General features: G+C 31.5%; 2 protein-coding genes across 2 annotated transcripts; one reads left to right on the top strand and one right to left on the bottom strand.

Annotated features, from left to right (window-relative positions):
- Positions 1–562: 562 nt before the first annotated feature.
- Positions 563–12,046, top strand: LOTGIDRAFT_137905 (hypothetical protein; the record flags this gene model as incomplete). The annotated part of the gene is made up of 10 exons (XM_009047928.1): positions 563–685; positions 1,233–1,338; positions 1,651–1,677; positions 2,169–2,280; positions 2,632–2,735; positions 3,106–3,202; positions 3,549–3,821; positions 4,314–4,448; positions 10,428–10,553; positions 11,812–12,046. 10 exons carry the CDS (start codon positions 563–565, stop codon positions 12,044–12,046), a joined length of 1,338 nt encoding a protein of 445 aa, XP_009046176.1.
- Positions 12,047–18,402: 6,356 nt separating this feature from the next.
- On the bottom strand, positions 18,403–19,451 carry LOTGIDRAFT_137921 (hypothetical protein; the record flags this gene model as incomplete). Its single annotated transcript, XM_009047927.1, has 2 exons — positions 18,403–18,519; positions 19,302–19,451. Coding segments are annotated over 2 exons (267 nt in total), but the record flags the coding sequence as incomplete, so codon positions are not given.
- Positions 19,452–25,346: the final 5,895 nt, after the last annotated feature.

Genomic DNA, 25,346 nt, shown 5'->3' with positions numbered 1-25,346 from the left:
AACAATCCAGATTATCTTAGAATTGATATAATTGTATAATTTTGACAGTTTTACTCACCACTTTACACACTCATAGTTTTTTGGTTTGGTTTGGTTTGTTTTTTATCTTTTAATTCTAAATTATTTTCGTTTCAGAAATATCGGTTTCATGACCTTGACCTCATATGGCGGGAAATTAGTGTTTACATTTTTGCGGTAAAGAGAGAAAGAAGAAACCATTACAAATCTACATGTATATATATTTCTCTTTGATTACTTCTATAAGAATTGAATCAGCTGTTAATAATGAACTGCATAGTACTGTGTTAGTCTTAATATGACTTTGCGTTGATAGAAATGATAAACAATCTCATTAGATCTGTAAGATCTAGTCTAGGATATTTTTGGTTGTTATTATTATTAAGATCATCAAGTGTCAATGTGGCTTTAGATTACGAGTAGTGATGATAACAAATGCAATAAAATTGATTGCCTTTTGTGTCATATACATATTGTGTATTCTGTATGTAGCCTACTGTGCTTATGCAATAAAAGCAGTCTTTCCTTTTTTTTTTACAGAAAAATGAAGGTTATAACACCAGAAATATCTTGGCATGAAAGAGAGCCTATATATAGTGTAGATTTTCAAGGTGGTAATCACAGTATTATAAGATTAGCCACTGGTGGTGTAGATAAGACAGTGAGAGTAAGTGTGCAGGAGTTCATCTGTGCTTTCTTCCATACAAATTTCCTTAGCATCTGGTGACAGTCATTGTCATTTATAAGGGTAGAGTAAGAAACAGGAAAAATCTATTGTTAATTTTCCTCGCTTTCAAAACAAATACAAATTTGCTAACTGATTTATCAAAATATTTCATTGGCTTCTGGCACTTGACATTTTTTGTCCACAATGATACCTATTGGTTAACACAGAATATTACATGTTCACCATGTCAAGGTATTTCGAACTTTACAAAATTGTGGAATTTGATTGGATTGTATGCTAGCAAATACAGAGCTCTCCACAGAAAGTTTGTAAACAATAAGCCATAATGATTACAGCCTTTATGTGGAGGGCTGTGATTTGTGGTTTTTGCAAGCTTACAATCTGATACAATTACAAAACAAATTTCTGCATTCCGTGATACAAGAAATGTCGCTATTGCAGTCAAGGTATAAGACAAGTTTGTAATAGCTTTATTTTTATACCTCTCTCCAATTTTTTGGATATTAAGATGTTTTATTATCTGTAGATATGGAGTGTTAAAGTGGACAATGAAGGAAAAGGTGAAATAGAATTTCTAAGTAATTTAAGAAGACATACAAGAGCAGTAAATTGTTGTCGGTTTTCTCCTAATGGTATGTACTTTAACTTCAATGATTTACGGAAGAATTTGTCATAATAATAAATGAAAATTTTAAGTGCACAAAAAGTGGGTTATCAACTTGACTACAATGATACAATGCACAAATTTTATGGTTTTCATACCCCTTTGCTCAACATAAGCAAGAAGAAAAACCTAAATTTCTTGGATGTAAAATCCTTTGCTGGTTTGGAGAGGGATTAGATTTCAATCATGTCTTTGTTCCAAAAGATAGTGAATTTAGATTTCCTACAGAATACTTAAAAGTGTGCCAGATAATATAAACATTTTAACTGTTTTTTTGCAGGTGAAATGTTAGCAACTGCGGGAGATGGTAAGTCTTTTGTATTATTTTTATCAATCACAATTAAGACATTAATGCTGAGTCAAATAGACACTAGAAAAGGTCGTTAGACAGAACGGGCGATAATGTTTGAATTTGAGGCTTGTGAACCAAATATGTTGGTATTTCAAGGGACATAGTGGTATGATTTAACTCAATCAAATCAAAGACGGTTTGACAGTTTGAAACAACAAAGTTACCATGATTTAAGAAAAGATACATCACTGTGAATATAAGGAATATACATGAAGCTTGTCATGGCTATCCCACATTGAAACAAATTAGATTTTATCATCATAATTTCTTATCTACATGATCATATTGATGACAAGGAAAGAAAGACCATCGTCTTCGCAATGTCTGGCACATGATACACACTATGATGCTTGGCTTGACACCTGTATCATCCCATGCCTATCAGCTCAACTGTATTGTCTTTCAGTTGTAATAAGGCTATATTATGATAAATATGATATTTGTAGATGGTGTAATTATATTGTGGAAATTAAGTGATACACCAACACCTTCTAATAATATATTTCAAGAAGAAGATGCTGATAATAAGGAAACTTGGGTGACACACAAAATGCTCAGGTATTGATGTATTTTCTCTCAAGTAAAGTAAACATTTAAATGAAGATGTTAAAGTTGTCAATAGGAATTATTTTATTGAAATGAACCTCTTTACAGTCCCTTAAAGTGTAATAAGCCAAGCAAAGAAAAGTTAACAATTCAAGTTATGGTCCTACGATAATGATGTGATTCATCCTATCCTAATCCTTATGGAAATATCTGAACTTTTTTGTGCTGGACAATTGTTATCAAGGACTTTTGTCCACATTTGATCCTTGACCAGTCAAGACTGCGTACACCAAAGAACAAAGAAGCAAGAGAGAATAAAACAAATTTGTTGAAAGATATTTAATGTTTGGCTATGTTTTGTAGAGGTCATATAGAAGATGTATATGATTTATCATGGTCTGCTGATGGCAAGTATTTGGTATCTGGTTCTGTTGATAATAGTGCTATAGTCTGGGATATGACTAAAGGTTGGTTCCTTTTTATTAAAATACTAGTTTAGTACTGTCTTCCTACTCTCTTCTTGTAAGAAAGATAATAATTGAAGTGTTTATGTTTCCAGCCAACAAAGCTTCCTGTAGCTCTTTTCATTTTGAAAATATTAATTCTGATCTGTGCTATATCAATGTCATTTCATTCTCTCAAGCGAATATTATTAACTGGTACTTAGTTGTAAGAAAACCCATAGTTGTAAAGCTGGGTTTGACTTTTTCAAACAGCTTATTCCTTGTAAGTAATTTGAAGAATATACACAAATTTGTAATACATGTACAACATTTCTCATTTCTGGCTGTATTTCATTTCAGTAATGATATTTATTTCAATTTGTTTACATTATAGAAACAAAGTTAGCCATATTTAATGAACATAAAAGTTTAGTACAAGGTGTTGCCATGGATCCATTAAATGATCTAGTTGCTACATTGAGCACAGATAGGTAAGAATTTAACAAGTATTAACAAGCTATTACAATGTTGTAGTCATATCTGATCGACTATGTATGATTGTATCTGAAACATTTCGAACCACTAGCTAGCTATTGCATGCAGGTATAAGTGGAAGTTTGCAGTGAACGATGACATTGTGAAGATGTATGTGTGGTGGTTTCAAATTTTGGAGAGAAGAGCTTTTGTTAGTTTGGTCACAAACTATTTTATTAAATTCAGTCATTACTGTTGAGAACCTGATATCAAGTTTGCATCAAAAATAGGATTCACAAACTTCTGCATTCAGACAACAATTTTGTGTTAAAAAGTTTATAGTCATATTTTTTATTTTTTTAGGTCTTGTAGAATTTATAATATAAACAGTAAAAATTGTATCCACAATATATTTAAAATGGTGGCACCCAATACTCCTAAACCAAGTGATGGTGAAAATAAAGACAACAAACCCAAATCTTTCCGGATCTTTCATGATGATACCATGAGATCATTTTTCAGACGTTTGACCTTTACTCCAGATGGATCTTTATTAATAACACCAGCGGGATGTGTAGAACGTGGTGAAAAACTAATCAACGCTACTCATATATTTACTAGAACTTCCTTTAACAAGTGAGTACTCTTTCAACTTATAAGTAACCATTTGTTTGATCCTTTTTGGAGAAAAAAAGTACCATGAGGTACATTTAATTAATCAAGTTCACCTTCTTAGATTACATGTATTGTAGTACAAAGCAAGTACACCTCGCCTTTCTGTTTTTTGACCACTGCCCTGTAAACACATTGAAGTCTAGTTATGTTGACTTCATGGTAAGGGATATCAATTTTAAAAAGTTGGCATTGTGTGTAGCAGGAATATAATAGCTAGCAGAGTATCTTCTGTAACCCCAACACATTGTAAAGGCTTTTTGCCAATTGCTTGAATTGATGCATGTTGTTCAAGTCTCAGAATTCAAATAAAGTTTATTGTGAAGCAAGACTAAGACTAAGAGACTAAATAATAAATAAACTTTTGTTGGTAATCCTAATGCATGGTGTAAAATGTTTTGCCTTAGCAACTGCACCTTAAGATAATTAGGTTTTAATTGATTTCATATTTTTTAGACCAGCCGTGTATCTACCTAGTGTTGAGAAAGCTACAATAGCTGTTAGAGTCTGTCCTACATTATTTCAACTACGCAAAATTGGTTTTAAGCCTGTAGAAGGTATGTTTTTGAGAGAGTTGCCTCCCATTACATAGTTGTAATTTTACCAATTATTAATTAATTAATTTTTTGCTTTGCGTCTTTAAATTTTCTGCAATTATTTTGAAGAGATATCTGTTCTCAGTTGTGCATATAGGTTTTTAGAAATGTTTTGAAAGAAACCAGTTTAAATTTTTCAAACACTAGTTTCAATTTGCTAGTGCAATTTCGATTAGATTAGCAGTGGTCTTCACATGTGAATTTTGATATCAGCGATTAGGCAGGCAATATGGCTGCCTCCACTGACAACAAAAGAAAGTCCTCTATTTTGATTATTATTATTGTTGAACTTCCACATGCCGCCATCTTTAAAAAGTATAATCTAATTGCCTAACTACCACCTGGGACGATTAAGATAATTAGCCTAATTAGTTAAGGTAAATTTTCTTACAAATGTATTGATTAGCCTACAAATACACAAAATAGCTATTCTATCCAACCCAATCGGCCTACTAAAACGCCTCATGATTACCAAAAATTAATTATGAATGAACAATAGAAGGAAGAAAAGGTTGATGCCTCAACCAGTGCTTGCAAAATTTAGCTCAGTATTGGCTCTAACTTCTTCCGTTTTTTTTTTTCTCCTGTGTTTGACTTAAAGGGAAAGATTCACCATCCGCTTGATTTCTCAGAAATTTGAATTTTTTTTAAGCCTTCAAATTCATGTGTGTCCAGAATTATCAGTGTTTGATAAAAACTATATAGAAAGTGATATTTCTAGTTTGTGGTATTTTTGAAGTGATTATGCAATTTTCATGCAGTTCTGATACTTCTTAAGACTATTTACATATATTCAAGACTCAACCTCAGATAAGGCGAACCATGCCATAAAAAAACTTCCCAACTGTATTCTTCTAAAGCGAGATAGTTTTTCTTAGGTCACTGGGATAGCTATTAGGAAGTTGAATTTCTACAAGGGCTAAAAAAGCTTGAACAATTCTGAAATTCTGAGTACATTAGAGATTTAGATTTTTATAGCATCTCAACTTCAACAAACTTACTTAGTTCATAATCATGATATGATAGATAGTGACAGATTTTATAACGTAATAAATTCAATTTATTAATCTCAATATATCACTATATATACTCATATAATCTTATTATTTCTACTCCTTCTAGGTCAAGATAATCGCAAAGAATGGGAAAAATATCAAACTTTATTTTGGTAAGTTGATACACTTAATGAAATGAAAACGGTATTGATCTTTAATTTTGAAAGCTTGAAATAACTGTATGAGCACGTCAATATCTTGTATTTGGAAGTAACTGGTTCGTATCAAATTACATTAACTTTGGGTTGAAATTGAGTGGAGATATTTGCTTTCTAATTGAAGAGTTTCTAGATTTATTTTTTATGACTGAGAAGCAGTGAGAGTGAACACTTTATGACCATTACAGTGTTAAAATTCACTCATTGTAAAGTTCACTTGCTAACTTCAGAATAGTAGGTGGTTAAAAAATTGCAAGAATAAAAACAAAACAGATCTCTCATGATATTGACATTAATGCAGCAATTCACACCTTATATTTTGTTTCTTATTACATAATTTTCCATAAAAGTCAAGTTCTTGAAAGATTTTGTTGAAACTTGGTGTTGATTTTATCACCCAAGGAAGAACCCTATCTAAAAGCTATTAATTTGTAATATATATGAGTTATTTCTCATGAAGCCATTGTTATTCATTCCATGCTGATTATCAGTGGATGTATGTAACCTTGTCTGGCAAGCTATCTTGTAGACACATTATGGTGGTGAAAAACAATTTCCACAGATAATGGATGTCAAACAGAAAATAAATGTCTAAATCTGTATATTTAACAGATTGAGTAAAATGTCATACATAAAACTGTCCAGTCCAAATTTTACTAATAAAGTAACAAAAAATGTGTACCTCAAGACCAAATGAAATGATATGCAAAAACAATTGTTAATTTATATGAAAGAGGTCTACAGGGAATAGTAGCTTGAGTATAATCAAGTCTTATGCCTTATTAGTTGATCTAAAGTTACATAGATCCAGAATTTCTCAAGGGACTCCTATTACTGGAATGATGTCCACAAATGATGATTTTATGAAGGTTGATAGAAGCCCTGGTATTTACCATATTCATGATGTATTATATATTTGGACAGTTATAGCTTTATAATTGATAAGTCATTATATTTATTATCAAAATCATTTGAGGGTATACCAAAACGTTTTCTATTTAATTCCAACTGGAAATGGGAGTAGTCTTCCAGAGAACTGATTAGTAAAAATATTGAGAGGGTATTTAAACAGGAGCTTCAAAACGTGCTGATTCGCAATGTTCTGGAAGAAGTAGGATACTCAAGGATACCATCATATTAGCAATTAATTTTCCACTTGAATTTGCAAACTTTTGTTCCAAAATGCTTTTTCTATTAAAACCAGATTCTGAGACCTTGGTCTGATATAGGAGAAGATACTATCTGGTTTTTAGTTAAAGTTCTAATGTCATTAGTTAGATGAAGAGATTATAAGGGCCTTTGATCTCTTTAACAGCAACCCTAAACAGTTGAAAAGTTCTGTTCTTAAAGGGATAGGTAGGCCATTTTTTTGACCAATTACACCTTAGTCTCAGAAACTGGAATTTTTTTAGTTGTGCTAATCAAATCCATGTGTATACAGAATTTAATATATAGAAAACATATATATATATAGAAATAGTGAGTAAAATTCCTAGTTTGAAGTATTTTTAAAGGAATTAAGTGATTTTCGTGCATTCCTAGTTCTTCTGAAGACTATTCACATATATTCAAGACTAAAATCAACCCCCCAAAATGGCACATCTGTCCCTTTAAATCTTCTTTCCCAAACTTTGTCTTTTATGCTTTAGGTTTGCAGGTGGTCTTTTCTCTATTTCGGTATAGATACAGTATGATGGTATTTGGTATGATTGTGACCTTTTAATGCCATAACTGTAAAAAAGACCTATCTGAAAAGGCTACATGTAATTGTAGTACAGTAAAAAACTTTTTGATATCTCATGTCCTAGTCTGATATTATTCATTTATGATACAGGAAAATGTTATTACGTTGGAACTCCCTGTTGATTCGACCATCATCTATATCTCATAATTCATACAGCACATATCAGACTGGTAAAATCAATATTGATATAGGACTGGCTTGAAATTATTAACAATTTAGACAAACATGCTGATAAACACTACATGTGGTTGTGTAGTCATGTTTGACTGATATTATAAAACGTCTGGCAGTGATTTTCTTCATCAGACTTGTTTCTCTGAATATTTACAGATTTTTCTTATTGCTTTGACAAATGTTCAGATATATGAATTAAGGAACAGAAATGTAACAATTTGTCTATGACTATATTATAGAGCTGCAACGATTCTAGAAGTTGCGATTCGATGCACTAAACGATAAAAATGCTACAGTTTATTGAGATTTATTTATTAGATAAGGAAAAAATAGTAGAAATTTGTAAAATTACTAACAAGTTTGTCACTATTAAGAACTTGAGAATATTTAGAAATAAGGAATTGTGAAAAAAATCTTTAAAAAATCTGTCAGAAATGAGTTTTTGCAAATTTTGATGTGAAAATCATACTTGGAAAATGAAAACACAATTTCTTATACACAACAATTGATTCTGTGTCATTTGTTATTAAAGGGGGCAAAGAATTAATCAGACCGATACATCACGATTATTTTATATCCAATGTAATGCCTCGATAAGAAGGAAAGAATCGCAGTTCATCGGTGAATCGTTGCAGCCCTACTATATTGTGCATGGTAGAGAAATATACATTTATAAGAATTGACTGAAAATTAATACTTATTTGGGATTTAGTGTCAAAATATGTCACATATATTTTTTTTATTCATGATTTAATTGACTTGTTATTTATGCTAATTTCTTTGATATAATACCCACAATAATTTTGATAGTTGATACACACATGGGCTGATTCGAGAAATTTTATGATGAAAAAAGTTTTTAAAATTGTTATCACAGCAGATTTGGTGAAGATTATAACATCGTTAGACTTTTAGTCAGAATTGTCAAATTAACCAACTCAGTGAGTGTGAACAAAAATCTAAATCCAATTTATAGCTTTTTCTCAAGAGTTTACGGGTGTAATTTCGTTTGACTTGTCACGGAAGGCCATGTCTGAAACTTTCTTTTTCTTAGACAATTCATCAATGTCTTGACCTTTTCACATAGAGAAATATTGTGAGAAAAGTAGGTGTTGAAAAGAAATGTGATTAAAGTTGACAGATATTTATTGTGGCCGAGATTTAACCCCCATTTCATACAAATAACAAGTCTATTTTCATCATTTTTTTTTTTAATATCATCCACTAATTTTCTATGGAAATGAATGATGGTGAAATCCCAAGCTGAACATTATCCACATTTATCATGAAAGGAAAACTTTTTTTCAATGTGTTTAATTTTTTGAGCTGCCAAAATCAAGTAGATAGTTTTCAATCATGATAAGAATATAAGATCTGAAATGCCATTTTGGATTTACTTCTAACGGCTGGTTAAGAAGTAATGAACGCATTAATTCAATAATGGTCATGTAGGAAGTGGGGCTTGAATATCATGTGCGTAAAATCCATTGATTGTATGTGTAGTTTTAAGAGCGGTACTGGTCTGCACAAGTTTTTATCACAGTGCATATTGGTTAGGATGTGTTTTGGTGACAAATGTGTTTTATAAGAAAAGGTTTTTGGTGTGCTTCAGCTCAAAAGCCATTTCCCATTTGAAAATAGGCAATATATTTTAATCAGCTGAAAATGGGTGCAAATAAATATAAGCACGATCAGTGCAAAGAGGTTTGACTATGGACCATTTGGTTATTATCTATAAAGTATGAATATTACTTAAACATTTTGTAAACACTGTGCCTTGTGCGCATTATATCAAATATTGTAAGTTATGACAGATAATTTGATATATGGGAAACATACAGACTCTACTATGGGACTTCATTGAAACCTCCTAAGCTTTTTATTAATGAGATTAATCATGTATCCAGACACACTACTCTATTTCCTTTAGTAATACAAATTATATCATTATATAAGCAAATTGATGGTTATCTCCTTCCATCTTATCAATTTAGATTCTAACCTTTTCTATTCAATTACTTATTCATATTTCTATCGATCTTTTGTTATATTTTATGCCACAGAAAGGTAGTAGTTTATCTTTTAATCTTGTCCCGTGGCCTAGTGAAATACTTCTGGAAAAATTCTCAACAGTACGTTCAGATTTTAAAAGTCAAACATTCAGTCAGTGTTTTTCTAATAGATCTGAATTTATCTGGACATTTAGGGTCTTGAATATGGGTTTCCTTATTTGTTAGTGTCAAATTAAGCAAACTATTTGATTTCGAATGAATTATCATGTATTCTTAATCATATCATTATGTTCCTATTGCATATAATTAAGTTTTAACCAATCATAAATGTCCATGTATGTACAGTCTGGATAAACAAAAAAGACTTGATCTTTCTTGATTGATCACTCATTGGAATTCTGCTAGTAATTTTCTTACAATTTGGCTAATTATGAATTAATTATGGATATGTGAGACAAACAGGTATTTTTCCAAGTCATTAGAACATCTCTACTTTCTATTTATATAAGTATTAGCATTTTCATTTTTATAAATGAAAAGAAGGGAAACGATCTTTACAAATATTTTTCAAATGAAATTGACTTTCAAACTAAAGTGTTACTTCATTGAATTCTACTCCATTACCACAATTTATGCCATGTTTTAATTTGCTTTCAATCTGTGTAAAATTATAGATTACTTGAGTAATGTTTTGTTTGTCAACAAAATATTCAATTACAATTCTATTTTAGAGTAGAATGGACACCCACAATGCAATTGAAGTAAAATATACCTCAAGGCTAAATACAATTGAAGCTTCCATAAAATTGATTAGGAAATTTATATTTTCAGTTTACCATACAGAATGGTATTTGCTGTGGCAACAGAAGATTCTGTTCTATTATATGACACACAGCAAACTACTCCTATAGCTTATATTGGTAATATTCATTATCATCAACTCAGTGATTTAACTTGGTAAGTTATCAACAAAATAACTTAGTAAGTTATCAACAAAATAACTTAGTAAGTTATCAGCAAAACAACTTAGTAACTACTCATTAACTTACTTAGGTAGCTTTGTAAATTATCATCAGCTCAGTGATTTATCTTTGTAAGTTATCAACAATTACTTAGTATGTAATCATTAACTTACTGAGGTAGCTTTGTAAATTATCATCAGCTCAGTGATTTATCTTTGTAAGTTATCAACAAAATAACTTAGTATGTAATCATTAACTTACTGAGGTAGCTTTGTAAATTATCATCAGCTCAGTGATTTATCTTTGTAAGTTATCAACAAAATAACTTAGTATGTAATCATTAACTTACTTAGGTAGCTTTGTAAATTATCATCAGCTCAGTGATTTATCTTTGTAAGTTATCAACAAAATAACTTAGTATGTAATCATTAACTTACTGAGGTAGCTTTGTAAATTATCGTCATCTCAGTGATTTATCTTTGTAAGTTATCAACAATTACTTAGTATGTAATCATTAACTTACTTAGGTAGCTTTGTAAATTATCATCAGCTCAGTGATTTATCTTTGTAAGTTATCAACAATTACTTAGTATGTAATCATTAACTTACTGAGGTAGCTTTGTAAATTATCGTCAGCTCAGTGATTTAACTTAGTAGGTTATCAACAATTACTTAGTATGTAATCATTAACTTACTTAAGTAGCTTTGTAAATTATCATCAGCTCAGTGATTTAACTTAGTAGGTTATCAACAATTACTTAGTATGTAATCATTAACTTACTGAGGTAGCTTTGTAAATTATCGTCAGCTCAGTGATTTAACTTAGTAGGTTATCAACAATTACTTAGTATGTAATCATTAACTTACTTAGGTAGCTTTGTAAATTATCATCAGCTCAGTGATTTAACTTTGTAAGTTATCAACAAAATAACTTAGTAGGTTATCAACAAAACAACTTAGTATGTAATCATTAACTTACTGAGGTAGCTTTGTAAATTACCTTTAACTCAGTAATTTAACTTTGTAAGTAATCATCAACTTACTGATGTAAGTTATCATCATCATCATGTAAGTTATCATCAACTGCTGGTAAGTTATTGTCAATGTCAACTAAATATAATATATAACTAGATAAGTAAATGCAGAAAGCGGAAGACAACTTGAGTTATTAGCTTGGTAATGTTTTAAAATATGATGAATCATTATTTGTTTATCATAAGAATAATACATATGCTATAAATGAATGATTTTAGGTCTAGCAGTGGAGAAATGTTGGTAGTGTCCTCAACTGATGGATTTTGTAGTATTGTTACATTTAAAACTGGGGAACTTGGACAGATCTATGTTAAAGAGACTGAAAAAACAATAGAAGACTCGATAGAAAAAATTCCTATAAAAGAATCTATAGAAAAAGAAAAGGTCTGCAAAGTGTCTTCTATCAAATATGTTTTTTATTTTAAATCTAGTGATTTTGGAAGTTTTTACTAGGCCTGTTTAAAAGAGAAAATGACTCGTACTAAATATTTTTTTTATTTTTCTGATTTTCAATAGAGTTCATTCTTGGGCGATTACACTCTCACCAAGTTTCATCAAATCAGTCAAGAATTGTGCCTACAAGCAATTGTGGACGAACTGATGGACGGACATGGGTGACGCTAATATACACCCCCCATTTCATGTGGCCATATAAAAATACTCATTAGTATAAATAATTGATATTGAATGTAACAAAGTTTGTCTTATTATCAAATTTAGAATTTCTATTTTAATATTAAATATTATGAAGAATGTGATATTTATTGTAGATAACGTCTGATATAGAAGCTATGGAAACTGATAGTGATATTTGTCTGGTGTTGGAAACTTCAAATGATGAGTCTGACACCATTTCTACCAACAAAAGAGAAATTAATACTCAAGAAAAACAGGAATCTAACGAGAGAACCTCAGACAAGAGTGTGACAAATTGTTCTGATGTGAATTTATTAAGCACTTCAGTGACTTCTGACAATAACACTAGTAAGACCCAGACCACAACTCCGGCTATGCAAATCAAGACCACTAGCGGCAAAGCTAAAAGAGTTCAATTAACAACGTTGTCTTTATATAACAAAAGTAATTGATCTGGGAAGTAGACACTTTATCCAATAGGTCAATTAACAGCTTACTGAAACTGTCTGCTTCATTTGATTTACATTATAAACATTGTCACGGTTTAACTACAGTCAAGCTTTCACCACTTTTTCTTGTATATTCATTGCGCTGTGTATCTGGATAATTTTTTAAAAATGGTTTCGCTGTGTCCAGTTTTTGTATTTTTAGCATAGAATTGAAATCTGGACGTTTCACAAAACTTCGCAAGACATAAAAACACCATTTTGAGTTAATATATAACGTTAACACTTGTTCGTTAATCTACAATAATTTGAGAAGACAAATCAAGTAATTTTATTTGTAATAATTTTGTCATCAAATTACCTTAGGCCTATCTCTTAGTCCTCAAACTCGCCATCAAAGCTTTTCTTTGTAGTACAAGATACCAATACATACAATATACTACGAAGGAGTATCCATTTAAACAGAGAACAAAGTTATTGAATTATTGATGTTGTGTGTAACATGCAACTGTTTCAAGTGCTAATTGAAATTATTGATCAAGTAAAACAGATTTCTTATCAGTTTCTGTGTAAATTTTAAAACATGTAGCTATTTTTATATTAAATTTTATTTCTATTCTTGTTCTCTGGAAAAGTAGTAATTTGTAAAGGGATATGGTTTTCTATATCTTTTTAGCAGCTTTATTTCTCAACACAAATCCTACTTCTGCTTTTTGTGCATTTCATTTGGGAATGAGCTTTTCTTAACTTTTTATATGTATACAGGACACTGATCAATTTGAACCATTCCAATTTGCAGTCGGACTTCAGTGGTTCTTACAATTCCAGTCTAAAACTAATCATTTTATGACTATTGCTAAGAGCGAAAAGGAAAAAGGTTATCTTTTGTGATAATGATGTATAAAATGTTTAGTTTAAGTAGAAGATAGCTTGCCAGGCAAGGTAATATACGCCCAATGGCAGCAATGATTTTAAATAAAAATATTTGGCAGTACAATAACAATTATCAGTATGATATATTCAACCTTCAGATATACACTTCTTTTGAACTCTTTAGGTCGATACTGAATAATATTAAGTTTCATCAAAATCTGTCAAGAATTGCATCTTGTAGGATGTTTATGAGCGTTTCAAGAAAAAGGGCAATAACTCGTACTAAATATTTTGATTTTTCTGATTTTCAATAGGGTTCATCCTTGGGTGCTCACAACCATACCAAGTTTTGTTGAAATCAGTCGGGATTGGGCCTTGTAGGTGCCTAGGAGCAATTGTCGACGGGCGAACATGGGTGACGGCAATATACGCCCCCCATTTCATGTGGAAAGCAAATACCAGACATCTGAATATTAGAATGTGTCTGATTCACATTAATTTTTTTACTACATCCCTTTAAATTCATTAACTTTACAAATTGAGTTCGGTTTTATATTGTATTGGTTCTGCCTCAAACTAATAAGGTAGTAGTGGTAACACAGTGTGAAATGCTGTACATATATTTTAATGATTATCCCTTGCTTGCAGCATTTTGATAGGCAAATAATTTAGATTAAGGTAGCATCTTCAAAAGAAAATCTTCATAGAAAATTGAGGCAAGTAACCTTATAGGGCAGGTAAATTGTTACAAGCATGATGCGAGGATGTTATTATTCTAAACTTCATAGTATAAAATTGTGGAAACATAATTCTGTTATCCATGTGTGTTCGGTCAATCAACTTTCTTTTTCTAATGGAACGATTTTGAGTAACTGTTCTTGACAAAACGTAACAAAGCAATAGACAATACAGTTCTGATTTCAATAAAATTTAGTTTGCACGTTTTTCTTCAAAATTGGGAAAGATGGGAGAGTTGGTGATAAGTGGTTCGGTTTGCTCTTATAACAATGATATTACTTGACTTAAAATCAGTTGAAAACTGTGGAATTTTACAGTGTGAATTAGGATTGATGGACATTGGTGCAAGCAATATATAGATATATATTTTGGCATACAAAAATGATGAATAAAAAAAAAACATATTTACTTACGAAAAAAAAAAAATTAAAAACAGTTTTGGCACAATAAAGCATAACTAGACAATAACAACAGAGTATTATTTTTAAATACAAAACACAAATATAGCTACCATTTATCATGATCAAATTCATTGTTTTCAAAAGAATTGATAAAACACAAAAAATGAAATGTAATGAACATGATGGGAGGCAGCAATAAAGCTAAATATTTACATATCACATTTAAAAGTTAAGTAGTTATAAATCACAATATTAATTAATAGATTATCCTGCCACAATATCGATTTCTGATATGCTTCACTGAAACTAGTTGACTTAAAGGTACAGATGTGGCATTTCTGGGAGTAAGTAACCTTGATCTCGAAACTCGAATTGTTACGCTAAATTAATCAGTAATAATGTTCACAACGTACCATTCTAAATTGAGCCTTCAAATTCTAGCGTATTCATAATTATCTATGTTTGAAAGTCATTTAAAGAGACTTTATTTTGAATATCATTGACGTCATGTGCATACAGTAGACTCAATCATCTTGTCCCACTTGTCTATGCACAGCTGCGATGGAAGATTTCAGAGATTATATCGACTTTTGGATACACGAAATTTCAGAGAGAAGATAAGCTTGTGAAGGAAATAAATAAATAGTTTCTTGTTTAAGGTCTATTGGGTTTTATAGTTCTGGAGAGCTCTGGAAGTACTGCCTCTGCCCCTCGAAGTGACATATAGCATCGATACCTTTATAAGTTTGAAAGGTAAATTGAAGGAAATTCAGTCACACAGTAGCAGTCAAAATATGTATTACTGAAAGCCTCGCTCCTCTAAAGTTAAGAGAAAATGAAATGAATGATGTCCTAGTTATCCTCACTTGATGGGGCCATTGAAGGCGGGCAACGCTATGCAGAGTGCAATGATGGGAATTTTGCAAGGATCCTTTTATTGTCAGCCGCTTACCTCCATCTAGTAAGTGAATGGGTTGAAAAATTTGCAAAAACTTCACGACTGATGCAGGAATTGAAGCAAACGTCTCGCTCACAGAGCCACCAGGGCTCCCAAAATTATATAGAGACGGAGGAAAGTTAACAAATTGCAGGATGTGATATGCTTGAAGCAACTAAGTCTAACAAACATAGAAATAGACTAGGCCTAATATTATATGTTGATTGCATAGATATCACTCCAGTATGTTTGGAATGTAACTTACATATGATTTTCTTGAAATTGAGCAATTGCTTAGTAAGAAATAATATTTCCTGACCTAATATAGTACATTATATTCAAAGGGATTGTAAAGAGAATTTCTAAATTTTTTATGCTTATCAGGGACACTGATCTAAATCAGACGTCTGTTGTTCCTGCAATTCCACTAAAACTAAGCGTTCTATGACGTCACCCCCACAAAATTTGCTTGTATCACATAAGACCTTTGCAGGGGTGACGTCATAAAGCACTTAGTTTTAGTGGAATTGCTAGAACCACAGATGTATGATTGAAAATTGGATTGTCCCCAATACACATACAAAATTCAGAAAACCTCTTTATAATCCCTTTAATGATACACGTTGTCGCAGAAATATTTATATGCAACAGTCTTTCATAAGCCAGTTGCAAATAACTTCATAAGGAAAAAAGTTACTATATATTAATTCTAATGATATAAGGACTTATTAATATTCTAAAGAAAACACTGCATAGACCTCATTCACACCTCAGTTTTGATGTTCATACCACAAATTACGTCAACTGTTGGCGACATATGAAGGAATAAGTCATATGACATCAAATAATACTCCACCAACAGAGAGAAATTGGGCTTAAAACTGCTGATACTCAGAAGGAGGCATCAAGATGGCTGCTTTGACACGCTGTTGTTTGTTTGTGTTGTGAGCCTCATTCTGGATTCAAAATGACCGACGTGTGAATAAGGTCTATTCAGGTATGAATAGTAATAAACTTTTTCAAGATATAAATAATTTTAAATAGAGATTGCACATTTAAATAATACTTTTTGGAATGACCTGAAATATTACAGATAAAGAAAAAAAACAACAACATTTATATACAATTATAAGGCAGTAAAATTATAATAAATTACTAATGATTAACTGTAATGTACTTTGTACAATGTTAGAGCATAAACCAACACACATATTGCTATTTTATCATTAGACCATATTCCTTGATATTTTTACAGAATTTGTATACCTAAGAACAAGTAACTAAGTAACTCTTTGGAAAATGAAACTTAATTGTGGTGAAAGACTAAACATACAATTATTTAAAGATGTGTTTCCTTATTTTTTAGTATCAAATTAAGCAAACTATTTGATTAATTGGTGTTTCTAATGAATTATCATGTATTCTTTATCATATTCTCTTCTAATTTAGCTAATCATGAATTAATTATCGACATGTGAGACAAACTGGTTTTTTGCATTAGCATTTTCATTTTCATAAATGAAAATAAGGGAACTCATCTTTAAAGACAATCTCATTTAGGAATGATAACACCATAACAGTTATAAGGAATGATTGAAATATGAACCAAAAAATTGAGCTCTTTTAATAATACTGTTATTATGATATTAAATTACTTTCGCTATTACTGAAGCTATAATCATCACAATGTCAAGCTATAGCAAACTGCATATATAATACCTTGACTGCAATAGCCACCTTTCTTGCATCACAGAATCTAGCATTTTGATTGGACCGCACAACAGAGAATACAGCCAATCAGAGCCCTCGACCTCAAGACTGTTAACATTATGGCTTACGATTTGCAGTCTTTCTGTATTCTCTATTGTACATTAAATCAAATTTCTGCATTTACAAACTTCCATGAAACAAGAAGGTAGCTAATTGAAGTCAAGGTATTACATGTAGTTCGTAATAATCTGACATTGTCAAGCTGTGTGCTATGGGTGGTTAAATTGTAGTTCTAGCTTGTAAATGAAATAATCCGGCAACTGTATCTTTTGTAAAATTCCTATACAAAATTCAATACTATCAAATTAGTTATATTATATATATATATATATATATTAGTGCATTTGATTCATAATCTCATTCATAGCTCATAATGTAATATAATTTTCCAATTTTCTTTATATAATAAATTTCAATAATATAAGACTATCTGTGTATGAACGCAGAACACATGAGTACCAATGAAAACTTTAAGGTGGAAAATGTGTGAAACTTTGATCAAAACAATAAATTTTTATTAGATATGTATTAATGAATCCCTCTTGAATGTATATGACATTTCTTTTTGACAATTATCTATTCAGTTTTTGGGCAATCAACTAATAGAAACCAAGGCCACGTATTCTCAAAACAATCTATGACATCCTAGCTCAAAGATTTTTTTCCGTCTTCACAAGCCCACACGGTGCAGAAAAGTAAGACTTAAAACTCCATTCATTTCATTTCATTTATAAAATAGTTTTGAGAATACGTGGCATAATTCTTCATTGTATTTGATAAATACAAAACAGTATACTATGATAATCATACTGTTAATCTGTTATAAATATTAAGATAATGCAAGATGGATTTCAATGAAGAATAAACTTAGATAAATAATACTTGAACTTAAAAAATTGTGAAATGAAATTGAAAAATTCCTGGATCTGATTCCATTCACTATTAACAATAATAAGGATAATTTATTATGCAAGTATATAATGCCTAGTAGGCCTATTTGAGATATCACTATTTGAGTCTTTGAGTAACATTAGCTAGAGCTACAGCAAAAGCTTGGATTGCTGAAAATGGATACTGGAAGTCCAATGTGTAGGCGTTGCTATCTATTCTTCCAAACTGCATAACCTGCAAATAGTAATCAAATGCATTAAATAATTTAGCAAAAACATATGTGTAGCAAATATTTTACTCGAATTCACCTTAAACCAATTTTTAAAATGACACAGTTACATGTTAAGAAAGGTGCACTCACACAATATTGATCACCAGTTGCGTACAGTTGTAAAAACTCATATAACTTAGTTGCATGAGAGCTGTGATTGTCATTTATGACTGCTATTGTCATTCACAACCATACACAACTAGTGATGACTATGGTAAGACACCTATAGATTTCAACAAGACTTCAGTAACATCTTTTAAGTTTTAGTCATAGAATATCGTGAAAAAAGGCCTACACTTAACACCTGGGGATACTATTCATTATAACCGAGTTTCCACTAAGAATTGTAAAATAAAGCTAGCTCTAAGCTAAATTAAAGCCAGCTTTATTGCCGAACACATTAAAAGTAACAAGATTACTGCTCAGACCAGTAAGAAATGCAATAGACCGGGAGACCCCTATTGCCGAACGAGATAAAGCTGTCTTTTTGCGTTTTCACTGGTTAAGTGAAAGACGACTTTAAGCTAGCTTTCAGTTGGCCCCCGATAAATTGTCGAACACAAAAAGAAAGGTTTTCGGTTCCCGAATGGTTCTGCAATTTGCCAAGTGGAAACACGAAAGCTAGCTTAAAGCCGGCTTTTTCCCTCAGTGGAAACACAGTATATTAGTCAACTTGGCTAGTTCAATTTGCTAGTCCAATTAGTTAATTATAACATTTAAGTTGAACATTTAAGTTTATTTCAACACCAGTAAAACTAGGATAAAGCTTATATACCTGCTTGTTACGGAATTCAATCTGAAAATTCTTAGCAGATTCTTGAGTAACTCTACCACCAAAATCTAATTGATATACTTGACTGTTTTCATTCCATAATGGAGCCTTATTGTGCATAACATATTGTTGTAAACAGCTTGTATTACTGTTAGTTCCTGTGCTTTTTACCCGCCTCAACTGAAATATGAAACAAAAAATTATTTTCAATGATGAAACAATGACTATTTAGCTTGAATCTTTTTGACCCCTACAGTCTTTGGAAGATTTTATTTTTTCACTTTTTTTTGTCTCAAAATTTTTTTTTTTTATAAACAATATTTTATTAATACATTAAATGGATTGGGGAACAGGCTTATGTCACAAATGTCCATAAAACCGTGTCCTTTGTGTTTTGACCACTCACAAGAGAGATTTATTTGAACAAAGAATTATATTCCAGTTAATCTGTATTTGCCCAAACCAGGTGATCAAACATCATATATACAAGACATCAAAAGAGAATATGTAATAGAATTCCATTAAAAAGAAAAATGTCTGTAAATTGGAAAAACCTTCTATACTCAGATTTCATTCAGCATAAAAAAGTTCTCTAAGTTGGCCTGTGATCATGTTAAATAAAGTAATTACTAGTGAAATATTCAGTCTGTAAGCACTGATGTGAAAAATCAAATATCAGTATAGAATAGAATAATCAGAGTAATGCTGTAGGATATTTCTACTACTTTAAATCAATTTTCCTCACACAAACTTTACAAGAATTTATGTCCGGATAACTTGTTTAAATAAATGGTCAATATTTTACAGTCTACAATTTTAACTAGAGGATATTTCTATCCCTGATTATAAATGGTGATGTGGTTAAATGTCTAAAATAGTTTGATGAAGAAACCATATTATTTGAAATAATGAAAACTATTAAGGGGGAAGTTATGCATACCCCCAGAGCCTTGAAGAAAGTGGTTAAAGAAGAAACTAATACTAAGTTTAATCACGATTGTTTAAAAACTACAGGAGCTATAACATTTTCTACATTGGAAATCCTAGGGATAACTGTAAACTGTCAAAGAACTCACTGTAGATTCTTTAGAATAATTTACAAACTAATGTGAATGGATGGAGAGATGTGAGTGTATGTTGAATTTTCCATGAAAAAAATCCATTCAAGAAAAACAATTCCCTTAACCAATAATTTCATCCAAAGCATGTCAAAATTAGGAGCTAACAAGCATCATCTGGTGTTTCACAAAGAGTAAGAATGGTCTCCTTGCATGCCACGCTCACCACTACTTTAGTAAGAGATATCCAAGATTGTCCTTTAATTTATAAGCTTTAAGCTCTGAGTCAAAGCTCAATGAGCTGTGCAAGTAGGGCAAATCATACTCTCCTTCAAAAACATTTGAAGAGATTAAGTATGTTGTAATTTTTCCAAATATATAAAGCTTAGAGATAAAAATGTTTGAATTAAGAAAATGGTAGTGACCAATACAATGACCTTTGTTGACTTAATAATGAAGAATGTCATGATTAATTAGAATGTCTGGACAGTTTGATGAAACTAAATGTCTCAATGAGTATAAAATTGTAAGAAACTAATACTCTAAAGATTAGATTAGTGATAGACAAATCTTTATTTGTAAAAGAAAATAACATTCTTTGTATTGTTCTGATTTTATATAATCACTGGAAAATGTAGTATATTTATAGAACATAGCACTTGGCCTTTTATCTATCATTTTATCACTTTATCACCTACCAAGATGTTAAGAAACATCATTTATAACACTTTTAGAGGTGCTTTGTCACCTTTCATCAACCTAGGTTTCTAAATGTTAAAAGAAATGAGAATGACAATAGGCCTAAGATATGTCATCTTCAATTATCATAGCCCAACAAATCTTGTCAGACGTAGATTTGATATGTCACTGTTAGAGCCAGACTCAAAAGGTCAAATTTTGTGCGAATTGCTCCAATTCATTTTTGGATTTTTTATTTGTGAGAATTTTCACCATGCCAAAAGCCAAATTTGGGAGAACTTTTTGGTAAAGATACAAAGCTGAACCATTCATCTAGACGTTTTTAGATAATCGGATAATGTGCCTATGCCTCATCCAGGTAGGCTTAACCTATACTTAAAATTGACCAAATAGGGTGTTAAGGGCTTGTATGTGACATAATTATGTATGTTGCCCATTGACATTAATAAATCAAAATGCATCTTATGACTAACGTGAAGCTCATAGCATGTTTTAAATAAATTAAACTGCTAACAGCTTAATCTAAGTTCAAGTTGACAACACAAACTGTTTTACAAACATTAAATTTGCTATATTATGTTATGTTAGATAATACTCTGTTATCTAATGACTATATTTATTGTTCAGGACATGCATATTTCAGACAATTTCTGTGGCTTAATTGAAATAATGGGATTGTTAACTTTGTCTTAATGCAATGAATTGTGAGGCTATATTCCCTCTGGTATATGGATACAGAAGAAATAAATCTAGAAGATAAATGTAATTTTAATGCAAAATATCAGTTACTAAGGACAACGCTATGCCAGGAATCAAAGCAAAGTATGCTTCTTGCCAAAATACATCTTCATAATGTCAAGTTATCATGTTATTACAAATTATATCATTCTAATAACTCAACTGCAAGTGGCTACTGCAGTACAAAGGTATTAAACACAGTTAGTTATAGCTTGACATTGTGAACATGGCCATATTGACAAATATATTGGTTGTCAAACCTCTAATCCTGAGAATTGACTTTCCTTCAAAACCTTTTCCCTAGAAATTTGTGTGACCTTTCACTGTTTCATGTAATATGTATTTGGGCTGAATAACATTTATCTGGTATGGCTCCTTTATTTTGATATTTGACATTGTGAATTAATTAGCGATCATCAAGTTTTGAATGTGAAGTCAATATATGAAGTACGAACGATCCAAACCTGAAATCCAAACAATAAGTTACACATAATGGACTTTAACATTAAACAGACTACCTGAATTTACATTAAGAATTGCTGTAAGTAATAAATCAAGCAAATTCTTAGTCAACGGTTGTGGTCTGAGCTAATTTAATATGAGGATATACAAGATAAATTTTCAAAAAAGGCTGAAACTGTACAGATGCTATGTCTTGACAACATCACATGGAATCATCTGGGTTTCACAATGATCTAGGTCAGGCCTGTGCAACCTTCTGCAACGGCAGGCAACATTTGGGGGATGCGAGTAGGCTGACCATCATTGAATCATGGAATTAACAATGAGATACGTGCAATTTTTTATGTCAATTTTTATTCAATAACATAATTCAATAGAATAGGCAGCAATTATCTGCGGGCCACACCGATAGTGACAAGACCAAACAGGGCATTTTGTTTTTTCATGGTTTTCGCTGACTAGTGTTTCATGTCGTCCAAAGCCTTTATACTACATAAATAAATCTATTGATTATGTTGGCAATAACTAATAATTATTGATAATTAACTTATCATATTAATACAAGAACCAAGTCTAATAACTATTAAATGTTACTCTAGATGGTGCTAAATGATCTATAAAATGACTATTATTCATTATTAAGATAGACAGTGATGTATTCATTGTTTAAAAGAGGTCACTCATGGCAGGAATCCTACTACCATTGGTGCAGGCAGTAAGGATAGTGCTTTCATGTCTGTTCTTTATCAAGAAGTAATTTAATTGTATAACATTCGGTCAATTCATATTTGGACAAAAAGACAAACATGAAATATAGGCTTGATAAATTTTCTACTTCAAAAGCTTTTCACAACAAGCTTTAGCTCACAAGCCGAGAACAAACAAGTTGCAGATTTTTTTTTGTTTTGGCACCTTCTGAAGTTGACATTGGAACACTCAAGTCCTCCTGTTAAATGTTACATGTATGATGTATCTAAATTGCAGTTGACACAAAGACTTCCTTAAAACATTTAGTTCAAATATACGTTAAAGGTCTTACCTTCTGTTTGAGTTGAGTTTTCTGGAATGTTTCTAAATTTTTGTAATTTGTACCAGTATTTATTTTCTCTATAGTAAGTAGAATGTCTTCTTCTGAGTTATCAATGTGATGTTGATGATGATGTTTTGAACGCCGTTTAAACATTGGACTCAGATGTTTGCACTTAGTCTTTAGAACCTCTTCGCGTAATTTCCTAGTGGGAGAGTCAAATTCTGAAGACCTGATTGGCGAGGCAGGTAGAGAAGCACTTTGTAAAATTTCGATATCACTATTATTTGTGAAGAGAGTGTCTTTCTGTAAAACACTATGATCTACTGACCCATTAAGCACAGGGTGTTGATCATCAAACACTATTGTTTGGGAAATAGTATCACTGACTAAAGCACTATTATCTAATTCTTCAGAAGAATTAAAAATATTATCTTCTATTAACTCTAATTCTACAGATTTTTGTTGAGCAAGATACAGACGACGTTGTAAATCAGGCAAACATGGAGCTGTAGGACTACAATCTCCTACTAAATTATTTTCAAAGGGCAGTTCTGAGTTGTCAGGAAGTTCCTCGTCCATGAATTTAATGGCAGATGAAGCAGGATCAGCCCATCGTGGACTACCACCTGCAGAAGATGTGACTGGACTAGTATTTTCACTGACAATGACTTTAGGAGAACACTTTGCATCAGTTCTGTGTGCATTATTAGGACTATCTGAGGAGTCCTCTAGCTGCCCATTTGATTTGTAAGATTCTACACCACTAATAATTTTAGGACGAGCTCCCTGATTGGCATAATTTGGGGTGTGAATAACGTCTGAGTGAGGTGTATCTGTTTTAACACTAAAGCTGTTTAACACGGGAGACAGGGGTTTAGACCTTACACTTCCAGTGTGACTTAACTTTGGCAAGAGACTTGCATTTGGATTTTCACAGTTTGAAATGCCGTTTGTTAATCCCTCGATATAACTGGCTGCTTCACCAGTAGGCTGAACATCAACACAGATCTGATTAGTTAATGTAAATTCTGTTTCAAATCCATATCTAGTTTCTTTGACTATATCAGTTAATGGATCACATTCATTTCCATTCACAGTTGCTGGAATATTTAAAGATAGCTTGCCAGGCAAGATAATATATGCCCACTGGCAGCTTTGATTTTAAATAAAAATATTTGGCAGTACAGTTATAATCACCAGTATGAAATATTCAACCTTCAGTCATACACTTCTTTTTAACATTTTGGGGCAATACTTTATTATAATATTATCATGTTGTCAAAATCCGGCATGAATCGAGCCTCTATGTTTTACGAGCTAAAAATTGAATGCGTTTTTAAGATTGAGGTCAATAACTCATATAAATAGTTCTCAATTTTTTTTATTTTAAATAGGGTTCATCAATTTGCAATAATAAACAACTTCGTCATAATCTATGGAGAATTGTTATATTTTTCGATGTTTCTAATTTTCAATAGGGATCATTCTTGGGTGATTACAAACACTCACTTCAAGTTTCACCGAAAACCATCAATAACTTTGTTGTGTAGTGTTAGCTAGCTAACAAGTGTTCAAGAACAAGGGCAATAACTCATAGTAAATATTTTTCTGAATTTCGATGGGGTTAATCCCTGGGTATTACAAACACTCACACACAGTTTCGTCATAATCCATCAGGAATTGTGTTTACAAGCAATTCCAGAACAAGAGCTAACTCATACTAAATATTTTTTTGATTCTTCAATAGGGTTCATCCTTGGGTGATTACTAACACTCATGCCAAGTTTTGTCAAAATCTGTCAAGAATGGTGCCTTGTGGAGGAATTGTGGATGGACCAACTGAGGGACATGGGTGACAGCAATATACACCCGCCATTTCATGTGGGCGTATAAAGATTAAGTTACAATACAATTTAAATATATAAGTTGTCAATAGTTCCATGACATTCTACTTGGTAAAATGAACTAAACGGTGCCAAGCAGATGCAAAAAATAAGGACTGAGAATAAAAGTCAACAGGTGTATAAAGTT

Source organism: Lottia gigantea, assembly GCF_000327385.1.
Source record: "Lottia gigantea unplaced genomic scaffold LOTGIsca_119, whole genome shotgun sequence".
In the NCBI taxonomy this organism is placed as follows: Eukaryota; Metazoa; Mollusca; class Gastropoda; family Lottiidae; genus Lottia; species Lottia gigantea.
This window is presented reverse-complemented; position numbering and strand designations above follow the sequence as displayed.